Below are 20,440 nucleotides of genomic sequence, written 5' to 3' on the forward strand. Positions count from 1 at the left end.
TTTAAAAAGTGATTATCAACTTCGGTATAAGTAGATTGACATTCTTTTTTGTTTTTCCAGTATGCGGGCCTCTCACTGTTGTGGCCTCTCCCGTTGTGGAGCACAGGCTCCGGACGCGCAGGCTCAGCGGCCGTAGGCTAAGGGCCCAGCCGCTCCGCGGCATGTAGGGATCTTCCCAGACTGGGGCACGAACCCGTGTCCCCTGCATTGGCAGGCAGACTCTCAACCACTGCACCACTAGGGAAGCCAGACATACTTAAATTGAGTTGTAATGTGGCTTGGGCAAATGTATTGAGTCATTTCCTTAGTAAGTGTATCCAGTATTACTCGAGTACTAATACTAAATTACTGTGTACCTAGTATCAAATTAGTTACTGGACATAATAAAAATATTTCTGTGTTCCTTAAGAATGATTGGCTCAGGTCCAAAACGTATTGTTTATTAAAAGAAGGAGAAAAAGGCCTGTGTGTGTGGCATCTCACAATTTCACATCTACCTCAGTGGAGAAAGGATGAGTTATTAAAAGGAGGACAATTGTGTAGCCACTTGAGGGGAAGAAACAACAGCCTCACCTCACAGCTTATTCCCAGATGAATTCCAGCTATAATATATTGGGTTTTTTTTTCCTTTAGTTTTTGAAGATTGAATATTGGAAGAAAATAATTGGTGAATATTTTTCAAATAGTGGATTGGAAAACTTTCTAAAAGTGATGGCAAAGTCAAAAGCCGTGTAGGGAAAGAGTAATCAACCTGACCATATCAACTTTAAATTTCTACATGATAAAAAAGTTAAAACATAATAATCAAAACTTAAAGACAAACCACAAACTGGGAAAATTACATTTTAACGTGGTTTAGACAATGGGTCACTTTATTGTAAAAAAGAGCTCTTACCAGTAAGGAAAAATTAGTAGAAATGTAAGCAAAGGACATGAAGAGGCAATTTATAAAAAGAAAAAAAATGCAAATGGATAATAGTTACATGAACAAATATCTGCCCTCTAGTAAATGAAGAAAGGCAAATTTGAATAATAACCATTTTTCCTCTATAAAAATGACAGTGTTTAAAAGGGAAATGTACACTATTATGCAAAGTAAGAAAAAAGTAGCTCTCATTCATTTCTGGAATGGTATAAAATATAATGTTTTGATGGAGGGCAGTTTGGCAGTTTGTATCAAAAACCATAAAAATGATTTCTTTTGACTCCTAAATCTTAGGAAACATATATAGGGTGTAAATATTTACTTATGCACATGTTCATGACATAATTGCCCATAATAGGAAAAATTGTCAGGATTGTAAATATCAAGTAATTATTATGCATTAATAATTAAAATGGTACATCCATATGGTCCTTTAATTAACATACATTTATTGAGCACCTAACTGTACCAGGTACTGTTCTAAGCAATGTGGATAGAGTGATGAATAAGCCAGATGAAGTCCCTGCTTTGTTGGAACTGACATTCTTTTTGGGAGGCAAATAACAGGTAAATATATCGTGTCAAATAATGAAACAAACATATACTACAATGTTAGGTAATGACATGTATTATATTTTAAAAATTAAATGATAGAGGCAGAGTTTTTAGATTGGGTGGTCAAGGAAGATTATTGAAATAAAGATTATTTCTCTGAGGAAATAATCTTTAAACAGATCTAAATGAACTGAAAGAGTGAGCCATATATGACTATCTGGGAGAAAAAATTTCAAGGCAGAGCTAAGTATAAGGTCCTGATGACAAACTAGGTAGCCAATGAGCAAGGACTCACTGAGAGCTTAAAGGAGGGCAGTGGCCAAATTTTGCAGGGCCTTGTTGGTGATAGACAAGAATTTAGGTTTTTTAAGGTGACCTTAACAATGTTCTAGAAGGATCAACCTGGCTTCCGTATGGGGCAAAAGTGGAAGTCTCCTCTACTTGGCAGGCCATTGCAAGCTGCTGAGGTAAGAGATAATAGTAATCTGATGGAGACTCATAGTGATGAAGGAGGTGACAAGGGCTAGAGTCAGCATGTTTAAAGATTACAAGAGAGATATCAAATGACAAGTGGACATGTTAAATTAAAAATATTGTGCACAGTACGATTTCACTTTTGTAAAAATAATAATAAAGATGCACACACAATGAAAGGATATATGTTATTTCTGGGTGTAGGATTGCTTATGAGCTTTATTATTTTACTTTGCATTTTCTAATTGTTCTAAAATAGGGTTTTTATTTTTGCTAAGAAGAAAAATTATTTTCAAAAAAATTAATAGATTTAATTATGGGACAGCAATAAAGTTCTTTCTAGATTATTAAATCTGTTCATAGCATTTAATCAGCAGTCTCTAGAGCACTATCAAAGTCCTTTCATCCTATATTTCTTTAAAATCTTTCTAAAATAATGATGTTGAAATGGTCCAGAGTGTATGGCTTCAAACTAGTTTGAGAAAGACATAACACAGAAATTAATACACGTAATTCTCTATAGCATTTAAAAAGATGGCCAATATGCCTTTTATGAGATTAACGGTATAATATTTGTATTATCTGTTTTGGCATAACAAATTACCCCCAAACCAAGCAGCTTAAAACCTTTGTTATCTTGTAGTTTCTGTAATTCGAGAATTTGGAAGTGGCTTAGATTAGTAGTTCTGGCTCAGGGTTTCTCAGATGTTGCAGTCAAGACTTCAACTTGGGGTATAGTCATTTTAGACTTGACTGGGCTTGACTGGGACTGGAGGATCCATTTCTAAGTTATCTTGCAAAACATTGTGGAATTCTTGCTGGTTTGTTGTTAGGAGGTCTCAATACCTTGCCACATGGATCTCTCCACAGAACTTCTCAAGTGTCCTCATAACAATACAGCTGGCTCCTTCCCAGAGCAAATGATCTTAGAGAGAGCAGGGATGAAGTCACACTCTCTTTTATGACCTAATCCCACCTCATCACTCCTGCCACATTCTATACTCTAGTGAGTCACTAAATCCAATCCATCACTCAAGGGGAAGGGATATAGCTTCATCTTTAGAAGGGAGGGTTGTCAAATAATTTGTGTTCATATTTTAAAGTCACCACAATTAAACCATTATATAACAGTTAATGGATAGAAGATATTGTAAGCACCAAAAATTATTAGGAACATTTTCACACAATCATTAATAGAATGATATGGATTAAAATTTTTATCTTGTTCCTTAGTAAATAGATATGAAAGATTAGTTTTGGGGAAAAGAATCATATGATAGAAATATTTATAATCATGAAATAGTATAGATATTTTTGAGTCCAATCATTATTCACTTAGATTTGAGTCAAAATACAAGTGAAGGTTAGCAGACTATTTTGACAGTTTTCAAGAGTTGGCACAGAATGATGTGACCTGCTAAACAAAAGTACAGAACAAGCAGGTCATTCATTTATATTAATATTTTACTCAGAAATTCTGACACTGAATAAATTCAGCTCACAGGATAAAATAAAAATCATCTACATTTCTATTCAAGAATTCACCCAGCACTACGTATTAAGTATGTACTATGTTTAAGTCACTGTATGAGGTACTGTGATGCAGCTACCATTTTTAAGGATGGAATCTGAAGGTATTTTAAATATTTTATTTCTAGAGCATATATGTGGGCCAATAAACAGTTTTCATAGTAAGTTTTAACATGTAGTAAGCCAAGTCAAGCCCTCCTGTGCTTGCTTCTTTTTCGTAATTTGTTTTGTCTAACCTGCCATTTATTTTTTCAGATGAACTTTAAAATCATTTCATTTTTCACTCTCACTCTCCTAAAACACACACACATACACACACTTTGAGATTTGAAGTGTACTTGCATAAAATTTATATGGTAACCCTAAGAGGTTTTTTTAATTCTGTGAAATATTTCCATCAAGGGTTCATGGTTTTCTATTTGCTGAGGGCTATATTTATGCCACTAAGTGTTTTCTTCCAAAAACATGATATATATTTCTATTTATTGAAATCAATCATTTACTGTGAGTTGAGGATATAACTGAATTCCCCCAGCCTACAGCAGTGGAACATCTTTATTTTACACTCCTTTGTGAAAATTGAGAAATACCTTACTGCTTCTCACACTTCATTATTTTAACTTGAATTATAAAAACTATAACCACATAATCTTGTTGGAAAATTTTTTTGTCATTTCATTTTGTGGCCAAGGAAAAATTACCTTGTTTAGGTACATCTTGTTTTAGGGCTCAATATAAATTCTTTCCAACTTTTACATTTTTTAGTTCTTAATTTTGATTAATGTCTAAGTGATCTGTCCTTTGGTTTACTTTGAGTGGTTTAATCTTAAAGTATAAGAAAAATAGGGGACGAATTGGTGAATTCTTTCTTATATAATCAAGTTCTTTAGTTATCTTCCCCATAGAATTCATGGGTAACTACTTTTTTCTCTAAATGCTTAGTAGAATCAACTGATTTTTATATTATGATGAAGAATTTTTTAACTAACCTGCTTTTTATCCCTTTGAGAGTAACCTGTTTAACAGTTTGCTTTTTCTATGCTTTTAACATTTTTCCTAGATCTCTTGGAAGAAAAAAAACAAAAAAAAATCCCACCAAGCTATTTTTAAGTGCAGCAGTCTTTACACATTCATTTTATTTGAAATATAGTAGGAACTCTTGATTTGCTACCTCAAGTCTTTTTTTTTTTTGGATTAAAGAAGTTCCCCCCCTACTAATTCTTTAATATTATTTATATTTTCTCTCTTTTTGAAACATGTTCTATGTGAGTTAGCACTCTCGGATCTGCTTTCTAAGAAATATCTTTATAGTCTTTCTCAATTTCACTTTTGTTCTTACCCTCAACTTACTGCTCAATTAGGAGGATGTGTTTCAGAGAAGCCTGGGATCAGCTACTGTAATTTATGTGTTTTAAAAACTCTTATTTGAAAATAATTAATTTATTTTTGAAGTCTTTATTATTACTATTTTTAGAGCATTTCTAGGTTCACAGCAAAATTAAGAGGGTAGAGTGATTTCCCATTTACACCCACCCCTTCCCGCAGTGGATTGCCTCCCCCATTGAACATCCCCAATCAGAGTGGTAATTTGTTACAACTGATGAACTTATATTGACACATCATAATCACCCAAAGTCCATGGTTTATATTAGAATTCACTCTTGGTACATTCTATGGATTTGGACCAATAATTTTTGTTTTAAATATCAAAATGTAGTTTAAAAAAACCAGAAGACTTATTTGGTGCCTATTATGAACAGAAATAATTCAGGACTGATGTATTTCATCAGGATTAAATTCTCTTTTGAAGTTCTTAATTTTTTTAAGGCAATTTATTTCACCAGGACAATCCCCACGCCTCAGCTTTGAATTGAATCACAATTGCTGTTAGTAAAACCCTTGTGAACATTAGTAGAATATTTGAAGTTGTTCACCCGTTAATAGACATAGACGTTTTGTAAGAATTTAAATTGGATAATTTTTTGGTATACTACCTTTAAAATTAGGCATTCCTTTGTGTTTGAATTCGCCCCCCTGTGGTTAGTACATATAGAACACACTGGAAGCTTGGTTTATCCAGTTCCCTCATTGAGAAAGACACTGGCAGGTCTGGAGTTCTATGTAAAAGGGGCTCACGAACAGCAATTTGATTAAAAGACATGGCTACCTTTGTATAGCATGCATACTGTTTTTATTTTTATTTTTTAACTTAGATTTTATTCCCCGCCGTGGAGGAGAGGCGAGGCTTTGGAGGAGGCATTTAGACTTTGAGGAGACACTAAACCACCGCCAAGGCACTTCTTGCCGCAGCTCCTGGCCGGATAGCCGACGTATGCACAGTATTTAAAACGAATCATTACCATGTGCTTTATGATTGTATTTTAAAGCTAATAAAGGTCTTTCACACATCATTGCATCTAGTCGTTCGAAAGCGAATACAGCTGTGGTGAGGGCGGGGAGGGGAAGGTGGAATTGCACTAACAGGTCCTGATTGGCTAAGCCCTGGTCAGGAGACTCTAAAAAGGGCAACCTTCCAGGCTTCCCTGGTGACGCAGTGGTTGACAGTCCGCCTGCCGATGCGGGAGACGCGGGTTCGTGTCTCGGTCCGGGAGGATCCCACATGCCGCGGAGCGGCTGGGCCCGTGAGCCATGGCCGCTGAGCCTGCGCGTCCGGAGCCTGTGCTCCGCAACGGGAGAGGCCACAGCAGTGAGAAGCCCGCGTACCGCAACAAAAAAAAAAAAAAAAAAAAAGAAAAGGCAACCTTCCAACTCTGAGAGCGACTCTCACAGCGTCCTTAGCAACTAGTCTTGGTCCCCAGCGACCCCGAGCACCGCTGTGAGTGACTATTACTATGTCCAGCTTCTGATGACTTGAGAGCTAAGGTTATTGCCATATTCACCATCCCGGGGCAACAGGGTAGACCCACAGAGGCCCACAAATGGGAGCACCGAGCCTTGTTTCTTAGCGTCCTGTAGTGCTGGTTGTTGGAAGAAACCTTTGCTACTCACGCTCCTGGCCCAAGCCCGCCGTCCAGGCAGGCCCCTCCTACAAATCTAGGCGAGCTCGTGGAGACACCCCAGCGGGGGCTTGAGGGAGAAAGTGGGGGATCAGCCTCCAGTTTCGCTTATTTGATAGTCTCAGCAGAAAGCTATTTCCCTAAAAGAGGTGGGTGAACTTTCTCATTGCTATCGGTTGGGAAATTCTTCTAATTTTCTCTGGACTCGGGCTTGCTTGTCTTCCGGGTACCCTTAACTCATAATCCCGCTTTCTGCGCTGGACGATTTTCAAGTCCTTATATTCTTGGTGAAATGGCAGCCTTCCCCGCAGACTCTTTTGGATTTCAAAAAATTTCAGAAGTTTGGAGAAGTGGGGGTGGGGCGGGGGAGGATCCTTGAGGATGTGAAATACAAGGATTTTTAAAAAGGCAATTCATCTTGAGAAAAGGGCACAAGTTATCTATTAGGAAAAATTTCTGGGAGGGGGTAAGGTGATGGTAGGATTCCATTTTTTACCTTATCTCAATGATGTATCTGAATGGATTCCACCTTTTTGGTTGTCTTTGGTCAATTAACCTTTGTTCCTTCCTTCAGGTTATAGTCCACGTCTTGTATTTCCTAGTGCATGTTACCAATCCAAAGGCTTACTATAATTTTAATATTGTCTAGTTCTCAGAAATTATTTTTTTAAAGTGTACCTTTCCAACCTTGTTTCAACTGGAGCTTAAAAATATCCACTAGGGATTGTTAAAAACTTAAAAAAAAAATTCTGGGTCTATGCCAGTTAGGTATAAAACATATCTTATTCATACTTAAATTTGACTATTCTCTAGATCCTGTCATATTTATAGAATGTCATTTTGATCACATAATTTTCTTGGGCATTTTTTGCCCTCTGAAATCACCTGGAGTCCTGTAATGGAATTCAGTATCTTCACCTGTGATAATGTTGATTTACAGGCCAGTCCTTTTTCTCTAGATTATAATTTCTTAAAGTAAAGGACCGTATTTTAATTGTCTTTGTATCTCTCAAACACAGGGGCCTCAAACATCATTAGAACTTTATTTTTGTGAAAACTGAACCAAATTGAATTTCCTAAATGACAACCACTTAAAATGAACAATGTGGGTACTATTTGGTAGTGCTGAAAATGGTCAAAAACATTCTTTTATTTCTAGTTTATATGTAAGTGCGTGTGTGTCTGTGATACAGTTTTTTAAATTTCGTATTGTATGTTGAGTGTTGCAAATATAAAGCACTGGCATACAACGGAAATCCAAAAAAAGAATTCATGGACAGTTATATCCATTTTTGCAGTTCTTTCACAAACCATTCATCACATGAGTAGTTTGCATCAAAGCCAAATGGCTTCCTATGGTGGGTATCAACCTAAATAAAGAGGTAAATTGAGGCAAGCTGGAATTATCAGACATTGAGTTTATTCGGGAATAGCAGAGGAATTTTAATTCGGGAAATAAAAACCATAACAAGCTACAGATGAGTCCATTGAGGATTTTCGGTGGGCTGTATTTTTTTGCGGAGGGAGTCCAAAGAGTGGGAAATCCCGCCAGAGTCTGATCAGTAAATTCATTGGCTTAAGGATGGGGAAAGATTCTTGGTGGATATTCTTTGGTCAGGAGATAAGCTCTGGTTTTCTGTAAGCTGGGCATTTATGGGAAATCAATAGCTTTATTTTTCTGAGGGCACATGTGTGAGAGTCTCTGGTTCCATTTTAGATCGAAATCCTTTCAGTAAGTAAATGAGATTTAAGATATTTAACCAAGTCAGAACAAGACTATCATTTAAGTATCAGCTCATTGCAATTTTCCTGAATAAATGAGTAAATAAGTGACTCATGAGAAATGAATGGAAACAGTTCATGTTTAAACTTTAATGGTACCTTTCAGTTCATTTTCATCATTGTCCAGGGCTTTCTTAGTCAAACCTGAATAATTTAACCACTTCAGTTTTCAGTGTTTTGAATATTGCTCTTCAACATTGATTATGGATTATATTTATATTTATTTCTGGAAAAGTGTCAATTTATTTACTAGTACAAAGATGAAAAGACATGAAGTACTTATGAATCATAGTTGGACTTATGTGTGCAAGAAATATTTCTGTACTTTCTTTAAATTGACTATGTACCCTCCAAGCCTCTGTTCTGCTTAGCTGGTTGCATATTCAGTCTTAGTTTTTTACTAAGCCTGCCTCTGCCTTGGGGTTATACAAAAGTCCTGGGTGCTTATGTATCCACAAAGCACTGGAGGGGCACCAGGGGACATTGGGCCAAATGTCGCATCCATGTGGTCCCCTTTGTTTTGGCATTCCTCTTTGGGACCACAACTAGGCCAGGGGAAGATTTTATGCCTCTGCTATGCTATGGGGTCCAATCTCTCAATATTCAGTGCCCAGACATTTCTTCTGTGACACTGTCACCTCCTGGGGGTGCTGCTACAACAGAGGAGTTGGCTCTGAGTGACCTCTGTTATCTCCATTCAAGTCTCAGGAAAATCTGTCTCTCTGTTATTGACCCTCTCAGATCAGATGGGCCCCAACTAGGACTTTTCCTTGCCTAGTGCCGTTCATGCCAGTTGAAGGAGACCAGGTTTGGCAAAGCAGAGCGGAAACTTTATTCATTGATCAAGGAATGGGGAAAGGAGAGACCATGCTCTGAAGACCTCTTCTCCTCCAAGGGAGGAAAGCAGGAAGCCTTTAAGAGGTCACACGTGGGTGCGCCATCAGAACTCAGGGAAAGGGGCGGTGATTTTTAGAAACAGCCCGAGCATGCGCAGGCCTTTGGGTTCCTGTGCGCACGGCACTAGTCGTGCCTAGCAGTGCGAGTGACCCTTTGGGCGGAGGTCTTAGCATGATAATAGGCAAAGGCGACTTTCCCACACTTCGGGTCTCATCTGTGTCGGCGCTGCACTCGTGGTCAGGCTGGAACCCATTCAGGTCAGTTGACTGTCGCTATCTTGGGCTTTTCTAGCTCAGGCTAGTTCTGTGTTTTATGCAGACGTCTGCTTTAGTTTCTGTTAAGTAAGCACAGCTGTGAGCATTGATGAACCAATTGTGGTGTGGAAAAAGCAAGAAAGTAGGTTAGCCTCGGTACAAGTATGGGTCGTGGTGACATCCCCACAATCCTAGGAGCTTTTTTCTTCCCTACAGGACACCCAGTGTGATCTCTACAATGAAGTTAATTTTTAATTTTTGTGGGTTTTTTTTTCCCCCCGGTACGCGGGCCTCTCACTGTTGTGGCCTCTACCGTTTTGGAGCGCAGGCTCAGCGGCCATGGCTCACGGGCCCAGCCGCTCCGCGGCATGTGGGATCTTCCCGGACCGGGGAATGAACCCACATCTCTTGCATCGGCAGGCGGACTCTCAACCATTGCGCCACCAGGGAAGCCCTATTTTTGTGTTTTTAAGTCAGGAAAAAGCCAGTGACTTCAGGCAGTTTCACCTTTCTGCCTTGGAGAAATTCAGGCAAGAAAGAAAGGGAAAAAAATTATCTATCTTCTCAGAATAGAGAAGTACAAATCAAATGGGAGAGGAGTTCTTTAAAAAAAAAAAAGTTTCATACTTAAGAGGTATCAGTGATGCCCCATCACCCAAACTTCTCTTTTACAAGCTAAACATCTTTAGTTTTTTAAAACTATTTGCAAAAGGGACATGGTTTATATTTCCTTTTTTCCATCATGCTGAAACCAAGCAGGACCCTGTAGGACTTTCCTGGGTACAAAAGCCTTCCCATGTCCTGTTTCTTGTTTGTAGAAAAAAGGTTTTCAGCCTCCCAGACCTTCCCTGAGTTCTAAAGTGTAGATTCAAACAGTTACTAATTAGGGGAGTTTGGACTTTTTGAGCATGAGCTGCTCGTTCTCCTTGCTTGGACCTGCAGTAAACCTTTCTCTGCTCCAAACTGAGCGTTTTGGTTTGTTTGGCCTCACTGTGCATAGGGCACACGAACTTGGGTTTGACAACAGTGGGGATGGAAGAAGAGTGAAATGATCAGGAAATTTATGTTTGGAATAGTTACTCTGGCAGTCATGTAAAAGATGAGCCTAGAGGAAGAGAGATCAGAAGGCGACTGGACGATAAGAAGTCACTGTATTTATCTAGAACAAAGATAATGGCATCCTGATTGAGGAGAATGGAAGGAGGGATGAAAAGGAGACTGAATTAACAGAGCGCCCTTGAAGAAAGGAATATAGTGACCAATAGTGCCTCCCCAATGATTTGATGCTACATGAGCCGGGGAGCAACCTGAAGCCAGGTAAGGCTAGATAATAACCATGAAAGGACGATTTACATGGAGCCTTGGTTTCTTATGACTGTGAAGCTGGTGCATAGACCCTAAATTGTCTAGCTTTAGACTTAATTTTTTTTTTTTTAACATCAGGGAGAAATACACCTCTATCTTGTCTGAGGTATTGTCATTTTTACTTCTGTTATATGTCACTAAACCTAATTCTAATATATATTCTCTTATAATCTTATTTTTATTGAGGTAAAATTTGCATATAGTGAAATGCACATATGTTCATTGTACAATTCAGTGAGTATTCTGGGTATCTGTTGCTGGTAGCAATCACTAAAACTTAGTGGCTTAAATAATTTTTTATCAACTCTCATGGTTCTGGAGTTGATTGTTCACAGCTGGGGAATTCATACTTGGGATCTCACTTGTGATTTCAATTAGATGTCAGCTGAGGCTCTAGTCTTCTGAAGCCTTGACTGTGTTGGACATCCAAAATGGCTCACTTACATGCCCGGCCATTGCTGCTTGCTGTCACCAGGAAGCCTGCTGGGGTACTCAGGTAGAGCTATCAACCAGAGTGCTCACACATGGCTTTCCATGTGGTGTTGGTCTCTTAGCATGGTGGCTGGACTCTGAGAGAACATCTCAAGAGACCTAGGAGGAACCTGCAAGGCTTTTCTTTATGGTCTAGCTTCCTATGTCCCAGAGTATTATTTCTGCCGTACTCTGTCAGTCAAACAAGTCACTAAGTTAAGCCCAGATTCATGGGGAGAGTGAGTTAGATTCCATCTCTTGTGGGATAGTGACAAGGCCACATTGCAGAACAATGCACAGTATGGGAGGTATTGTTGTGCCATTCTGAAAAATGGAATCTGCTACGCTGAGTTTTGCTACATATATACACCCATGTTACCCCCAATATAAAACATTTCTATTCAGTCCCTACTCCAGTACTACTTCCCATCCTCTTGTGGATCATCACCATGTAATAGTTGTTGAACTTCATGTATATGGAATCATGCAGTAGTACACTTTTGTGTTTTGCTTCTTTCATTCAGTGTAATATTTTTCACTCAATGTTTTTTTGTTGCATGCAGCAGTAATTTTTTTTTTTTTTTTTACTACTGGGAAGAATCCTATCACATAAACATCACAAATTTGTTTATCCTTTCTCTTACTGATGGATGTTTGAGATGTTTCTAGTTTGAGAGTATTATGAATAATATTCCTATAAACATTCTTGTACATGTCTTTTTGTAACATTGTTTTCATTTCTTTTGGAATGAAATTTCTGGGTCAAAGGATAGGTATGTGATTAACTTTCTAAGGTGGAAATAGATTTCCAAGGTGGTTATGGCTTATTTTCACTCCTATCAGCAACGTATGAGAGTTCCATTGTTCTACACCTCACAAAACCTGGTACTGTCAGTTTTCAAAAGAAATTTAGCCATTCTATTTGAAGTGAAGCAGAATTTAACTGTGGGTCTAATTTGAATTTTCTTGAAGATTAGTGATTTTGAGCATACTGACTTTGTTGATTTTCTCTCTCAGATTTTGTTCTGATATCATTAATTTCTGATTTTAAGAATTCCACTTTTGGGGAGTATATCTTGCGGTTATTTTTCCTGTATCTTTTGTTAGCTAATGAATTTTTAACCTTTCTTTGTTGTTAGAGATAAGTGTTTAACATTCCCTCTGAAGTGCCACTTTTGTTGTACTTCACAAGTATTTATATGTAACATTTTTATTATCATTTAGTTTTAAGTGTTTTTGAAATTCTGTTTTTTTGTTTTGATCCACAGGTGACTAAGAATTGTTTTTTATTTCCAATATATGACTTAGAATTGTTTTTTATTTCCAATATATGGAGGGTTAATTTATCTTTTTATTACAATTTTCTAATTTAACTGTGTTTTGATATCAGGATTATAATCTACTCATGTAGATTACCTACTCTTTGTAATTTAAGACTTGCTTTAGACTAGAATTTTTAGATAATTGTACTTGTGTGCTTGGGAAAAATGATATTCTCTAATGACTGAATGTAGAATTCTGTGTCCATCTTATTAATTATACTATTTAAATCTTCTATACCTTTGCTGATTTTTTTTTTGTTGCCTACTGGACTTACAAATAGTTAGGAAAGCATAGCTCACACTACATTTTACTAATTTATTTTCTCAGAGCCACACTAGCTAACTATCAATACTTCTTTCTCTAGCCATATACAACCAATTCCTAATAGCCTTTCATTTCCCCCTGTACATTAGCTCAGGAATTTTTCCCTTATAATTTCTTGGATTTTAAGATTCCTTCTTAGTCCTACGAAGTTGTTTTTAAAGACAGGATCCAAAGCCTATGTTAATTGGTCATCTTTTCTGGAACTGAAACCCATGTCACTAATTTTTCTATATTAATTGTTTATTCATACAACTTTTAATTGAATGTAATCTATATTTTGTATGTGCAGATTCTTCTGAGATTTTTATGCAAGTATTTTTCAAGTGAATATACTGTTCCTCTTTTCCCATGTTTATGCCTCTTTTTTCCTTATATTTTTGTTGGCTCGGACTACCTATAAAATGTTGAAGAGTGGCAATAATAATGGATATTCTTGTGTTCTTGGCTTTTTAGATAAAGCTTCTAAAGTTTTCTTGTTAATTAGCATGATTTTTTTAGTTTTTCCTAGATACCTTTAATTCAATTGAGTGAAACTCCTAATCCTAACTTGTAGAGTTTTTGTTTGTTTTTATAATCATGAGTGGAAACTGGATTTAATTGAATTATTCTTTGGCATATATAAAAATATTTTCTACTTTTTTGCCTTAAATCCATCAGTGTTATAGTCTACAACAATAGATTTTGTAGTATTAAATTATCTTCACTCTTCTGAGACTAACCTTCCTCAGTTATAAAGAACTATTTTTTATTGGTATTGCTGGATATGGCTTCCTTATGTTTCGTTAAGAATTTTTGCACCTATATTAATAGGTAAGATTTCCCTATGAATTTATTTTCCCATACTGACCCAGATCCTGTAACCTTGGATGATCTAAAAATTTATTTCTTTTTGTATAAGATCTGATAATATTGTTGAAACTCTAAAAAGGCATAAAAATAGTAACATTATGAAAAACCTTAGAAAGTTATTCTGGAGAGAAAGAATGAGCATAAGAGGAAAAGAAAATGACAAACTAAATGATTGTATTAGCAGTTTTAAAGTAGTTTTTGTTCAAGTGTTCTGGTTATTCTTTTGGTGTTAATGTTAGATATTATGTCTTTTTTTTGGTTTATTAACATTTAGAGTAAATTTGATATATATCATATACTGTATCTATATATAAATATGGTGGCCTTGTGATTTTTAGTTAAATGCTGAGAAAAATTGATTAAATCTATGTAATTGTGAACCAGTACTTTAAAATATTTTATTATAGGGAATTCCCTGGCGGTCCAGTGGTTAGGACTTGGTGCTTTTACCGCCAAGGGCCAGGGTTCAATCCCTGGTTGGGGAACTAAGATCCTGCAAGCCTCATGGTGTGACCAAAAAAAAAAAAAAAAATATATATATATATATGTGTGTGTGTGTGTGTATGTATGTGTATATATATATATATACATACATACACACACACACACACACATATATATATGATTATAAAAGCTTAAAATCAGCAGAAAAGAAAAGTTGGGAGACTAGTAGATGAATCCCCATTTACTTTTAACCCAGATTTAAAAATGATCAATTCTATCCATACTTTGTATTAATTATGTAATAATTTTGTCTAAAGTGTTTATTACTTAACACATTTATATGATTAGTTAGAAGAGTATTACACAAAGAACAAATAGTAATGAGTTGTACTCTCCAGTTGGATAATAAGGACAGAAGACACTTTTATATTCATATTTATGGGTTTTTTTTGTTTTTTTTTTTTTGCGTTATGCGGGCCTCTCACCGCTGCGGCCTCTCCCGCTGCGGAGCACAGGCTCCGGACGCGCAGGCTCAGTGGCCATGGCTCATGGGCCCAGCCGCTCCGCGGCATGTGGGATCCTCCCGGACCAGGGCACGACCCATGTCCCCTGCATCAGCAGGCAGACTCCCAACCACTGTGCCACCAGGGAAGCCCCAATATTTATGTTTATATTTATATTATAGATGAGGAAACTGAGGCATCTGAAAGTTAAGTAATTTGCACAGTAACAGACATAATCTGTGCTGGAAACAGAATTTAAAGTAAGCTGTTGATCCCTGCACTTGCACACTTATCTATTACTGATAAGGACACTTCACAGAGGCAGGGAGACAAGCCAAGGGAGGAATGTCATAATAAATGATAATGATATTTATTTCTAGAAGGGATGGTAGACAGAGTAACTATAGAAGGATCAATGAGATCAGTACTGAAAACTCATGATTGAATTGTCCACCTGGAGATCATTGTCAGCCTTGGAAAGATTATCTCAGCATTGGGATAACAGAAACTAGATTCCAGACGTGTTTTGTGCACTGGAATAAATATAAGGGTAAATATCATTTAATATAAAAATAACGTCTGATGTAAGTAAAAGGTAAAACAAGCTGCTTATTTGCCCACTTCAGATAAATATGCAAGGTAAATATTCACAATCTATTTAAATTATTGAAAATCATCTCTGGAAGGTGGTAGAGAAAACATGAGTCACTGCAAGATCATACTCTTTAGTGGAATGCTGTATATGCTAAGAAATTAGATCAAGAGAAGAGGCAGGTCTTAGAATAGTTGATGTCAAAAATGATGATTTTTAAAAAATTTATTTATTTATTTTTGGCTGCGTTGGGTCTCCGTTGCTGCGCGCGGGCTTTCTCTAGTTGCGGTGCGCCGGCTTCTTATTGCTGTGGCTTCGCTCGTTGCGCAGCACAGGCTCTAGGCACGCGGGCTTCAGTAGTTGTGGCTCGCGGGCTCGAGAGCTCTAGAGTGCAGGCTCAGTAATTGTGGAATATGGGCTTAGTGGCTCCACAGCACGTGGGATCTTCCTGGACCAGGGCTCGAACCCATGTCCCCTGCATTGGCAGGCGGATTCTTAACCACTGTGGCACCAGGAAAGTCCCTGATTTTTTTTTTTTTAACCTTTCTTTTCAGAGTTTGAGGGAAGACTTTATCTAAAAAGATCAATTTTAAGATCTTTTGATCCAGTCTTTAAGATTTTGTTTCCATTTCAATCCACAAACTCGGTCAGTACCCTGCATTTTTGGGTACCATAGAGAATAAAAGGATATTTAAATTGTAAAGATCTATTTAACTTATAAAAAAGCTCATATTTACATCACATTTTGCTGATTCAGGAAACATGATTATTTCTTGACAGTGATCTAAATGTGAAATAATCCAATTTAACAAGTCCGTTTTAATCTCTTTACATTTAATTGTGATTTCCCAGCAGTATAAATGAAATGAGTTTTTGTATTTGATAGCATAAACTAAAAATAATTTGGCCTCACTTTAATTTTCTATTCCTGTTTTAAGGTGATCTGGGTGTCACTGGCTCTGGTCCTTGGACTCTTAAATCAATAGAAATTGATGAGGCCAGATGAAGAATTCAGGCAGCACAAGGGAGTGAAAACAAAAACAGGCGCCTTTGCTCACTCTCCCAGAAGAGGGCGGGCAGGTTCCTTAAGTGGGGTGAGGGCTAAGGGTGGATCCGTGGGTGGGGCTGGAGGGGTGGCTTAGGTGGTCTGCCCACCCCCTTGGTGGTGCTGTGTGCAGGGATCATGCATGGTACCCTACTTTTCCTCTTGGCACCTCAGAGATGACAGTTGATTTGTGGCCTTTTTGTATGTAATTGTTCATAATTTGCCCCAAGTGTGCGCGCATGCAGTTATTTTTAGTCCCTTATAGTTTCTTTGTATTCTTTTGCTGGAGATGTTTGTCCAGGTGCAAGCCCTGCAGTGACGGGTACCAGGTCCCACACTGTCTCATAAGATTAGTAAAGAGCATGAGATAGGCAACTGTGTTTGTCTCTTTCTATACAATTCGGAAGTCAACATCACTACATATAACTGTCCTGTGGAGGCATAAAAATGGTACAGATGATCTCCCCTGTAGGCTTTAATAAATGGTTCAAAAAACCATTTTATCAAATAGTGTGTTAGAAGCTGAATGTTTTAGCTTGACTAATGATTAATATGTGTGACTCTGGTTTTATTAATACAGTGCAAAAAAGCCCTGCTGCACATACAATAATAGTAACAATAACAATTCCTTGTTGATGACTTAAGGTTTTGGAAGGTACTGAGAATTTGAAGAATATTCTTATGGAAAGACTAAAACTTTTGTGAAAGTTGATAACATTTTTATGTTCTATTTTTTGAGGGTTTTTTTTGGCGGGCGGAGAAGGGAAGTCATTTTAAATCTTATTTTCTTTGTTTAGTTACCTGACTGAGCATTTAATTCCAACATCTCTATGGGAGACATTTCTGAAGACTTGGATCTTTTCGGAAATTTGAGATTATTTGGTTACTGTTTCTTTTACTCTTAGCCAAAAGCAATCATAACTAATAAAATATATTAGGGAGTCTTATTATCTCTCTCATATATCACAGTACTATTCAAATAGTGGTTCATAAACTAGTGTTCGTTAAGCACTTTTACTCCCAAGGTAGGTACTCCTAAGATACGCCAGAAATCGAAAGTAAGCATGTCTTTTACAGCAATTTGACATTTTCTACCCATCCAGTCTGGGGAAGTCTCATCAACAGGGTGTCGTGGAATTGCATGTTGAGTAGATGGTGCGAATACCCATCACTTTTACCCACAGATGTGAGGACTCTTTGGATAGTAGGTTCAGTGATCAAGGGAGAATTTCGAAAATAATTAGTCTCTAACTTTCGCAATTTCAAAAAGTATGACTAATCATAGTCAGTCCTCTGAAATGTATCAGGAGACAGCTAAAAGCTCTAGGTCAATATGCCTAACACAAGCACATAAAGACCCATTTGCCTTCAATTCACTTTCTCATCAATTATTTTTCTCTGGGTGGCCTGGCCTGTACTTTTAATTTTCTATTCATTTGGCATTAAATGTTTTAAATTTATCTAAGAGTATGTCTGACTGACGTTTGTATTTCTAAGCTCTATTTCTGAAATATGTAATGTTTTATGAGTGCTGGGGTTCCTTTGTCGTCTTTTGCAGACTTTGCCTACCTAGTCTGCTTAAACATCTATCTTCATAATTTTATATGACTCATAATGAATACTTATGTACTTATGTAATTTGTAACATTTATTACTAGATTTATCAAATCGTTTCTACATCTTTATTCTGTACTTACATGTATTTTATCATGAATTCATTAATAATTGTTTGCAATTATTTTCCTAAGTGCCTTTTAAGATGGAAATACTCCATGTGATGTTAACTGTTAAAAAAAGAAACTCCTGAATATATCAATCCTACTTGAAAATAACTTGTATTTTATATTAAAGTTAGGCCAACTCTGAATGACATTCCTGTAATAGCTCAGTGCAGCTGCTGACTTAAAAATGCATTTGCTCTATATTCTAATGGATATAGATTATAAGAAGCAGACCTTGCTGTAAGCAATAGCAATAGATAATGATGTTTTATGTTTATAATCTGTTTTGCTGGATGTTTTCCCATTGCCCCTCCAGATCTACCTTCCATCCTTCTCCACTTTGCCCTGAACTTTCTGGCTTCTAGTTTGGTTTAGCAAATGGGAAGCACAGGTAGATGACTGGAGTGGAGTGCAGGAAGGCGGCTTCTTAGCAGGCAGCCTCAGATCGGTTGCATCTCTCCACCAAAGGCCAAAGATTTTTATTAAGCACCACTCTCCTACAGCTATTCTTTCTGGGCCTCTGTTCCCCTTAGTCCCGAGAGTAGTGACAGTTCACCATCTTCTTGCCTACCCCTGAGGATGGCACCATCTTGGGTTTTTTTTTAACTATATATTTTTTCTTGAATAACTCTGCCCACATCTTTGGAAAGTCTCTTTATGCAGTTACCCCATTTGAGGGTGCTGTTTCCTGCCAGAACCTTGACTCATCAGTTTTAAAAATTAGCTATCTTAAAAAATGAAATGAAAAATAATTCAATGTAAGTCTGACTATCCAGTTACTTCATTACGTGTTTGACTACTCTGCTAAACACAGGTAGTATGTCCTAGTTTTGGTCATACACTCATAAATGTGCTCAGATATACTTCAAGAGGGAAATAAATCTGGATGTGAGAGCAAGCAGAGGAAGCGTAATCTAAATGGCAAAAAAACAGACATAAAAAGAACTTTACCATGCTTTCTGGTTTTTTTAAAGTTACTTGTAATCTAATGATTATCACAAGCACTTAGGTAAAGCTTCCCGTATGCCAGGTTCTTTTCTAACCGATCTACATACATTGAGCTATTTATTTCTTCCCACAACTCTCTAAGGAGGTACTATTCCCATTGTACAAGTGAGGAGACAGTCACAGTTAAGTAAACCAGTTAGTCTGGTTGTATTCTCTTAACTACTATGCTGTGCTGTTCTTTCAGTGGTTTTGCTGATAAAACTGTTAAGTATAATAAAGACTGAATATTATATGAAAGGATAAGTTTATAATAGTAACATCATAGAAATAACATGGACTTTCAGTTCAAAGTTGGGTTTGACTCCTAGGTCTGACAGTTTAAATTCTTCCTTAATATAATTTTGCCTTTAAGCCTGATTTTTTTTGTTGCCACCCTTTTCCCCATAAATCATGAATTTGCGTGATGTGCATTATTTGGTACTGTGAGTGCATTTGTCTTCTAATATAAAATTTAATATTTCTCTTTAGGTTTACGATCCGTGAACATGCCTGCTAACAAATCATCTGTGATTAATAAATATGGAGTAGTATCTTCCTCTTATGAAAAATCAAAGTAAGTTTGAAAAAAATTTCATATTGTTAAAGTAGTAGACCCATATATATTGTAGCATTTAGAAGGTTACAGAAAATTGAACAGTAAAAAATAATCACTCATAGTTCAATATCTAAGAATAAAAATGTTAAGGTTTACTATTTTATAAATAAATAGCTTTGGAATGATTTTTTGTAATGATTATTTGTAAAGATCATATATTTATAAAATTTTGAATTCTATACTTTTTAAACTAAGCATTTTTTCTATAATCAGTCTTAATTAATTTTTAATTAATTTTTGGCTGCGTTGGGTCTTTGTTGCTGTGCACGGGCTTTCCCTAGTTGCGGCAAGCAGGGGCTACTCTTTGTTGCAGTGCGTGAGCATCTCTTGCAGTGGCTTCTCTTGTTGTGGAGCATGGGCTCTAGGTGCGTGGACTTCAGTAGTTGTGGTGCGTGGGCTTAGTTGTTCCAGGGCATGTGGGATCTTCCCAGATCAGGGCTCAAACCCGTGTCCCCTGCATTGGCAGGTGGATTCTTAACCACTGCGCCACCAGGGAAGTCCCTATAATCATAGTCTTTTTTTTTAATTAATTAATTTATTTTTAACATTTTTATTGGAGTATAATTGCTTTACCATGGTGTGTTAGTTTCTGCTTTATAACAAAGTGAATCAGTTATACATATACATATGTTCCCATATCTCTTCCCTCTTGCATCTCCCTCCCTCCCACCCTCCCTATCCCACCCCTCTAGGTGGTCACAAAACACCGAGCTGATCTCCCTGTGCTATGCGGCTGCTTCCCACTAGCTATCTACCTTACATTTGG

General features: G+C 37.1%; 1 protein-coding gene across 1 annotated transcript in view; it reads left to right on the forward strand.

The window, feature by feature from the left end:
* Positions 1-6,592: 6,592 nt before the first annotated feature.
* The window catches only part of TMEM232 (transmembrane protein 232), a 260,737-nt gene continuing 246,889 nt past the window's right edge, over positions 6,593-20,440 (forward strand). Inside the window, 2 exon segments of the mRNA XM_082836202.1 lie at positions 6,593-6,650; positions 19,548-19,632. Coding sequence (XP_082692328.1) covers positions 19,565-19,632 — 68 coding nt within the window. The 5' untranslated portion in view covers positions 6,593-6,650; positions 19,548-19,564.

The sequence above is a fragment of the Leucopleurus acutus genome (assembly GCF_964270905.1).
Source record: "Leucopleurus acutus genome assembly, chromosome: 3".
Lineage (NCBI taxonomy): Eukaryota > Metazoa > Chordata > Mammalia > Artiodactyla > Delphinidae > Leucopleurus > Leucopleurus acutus.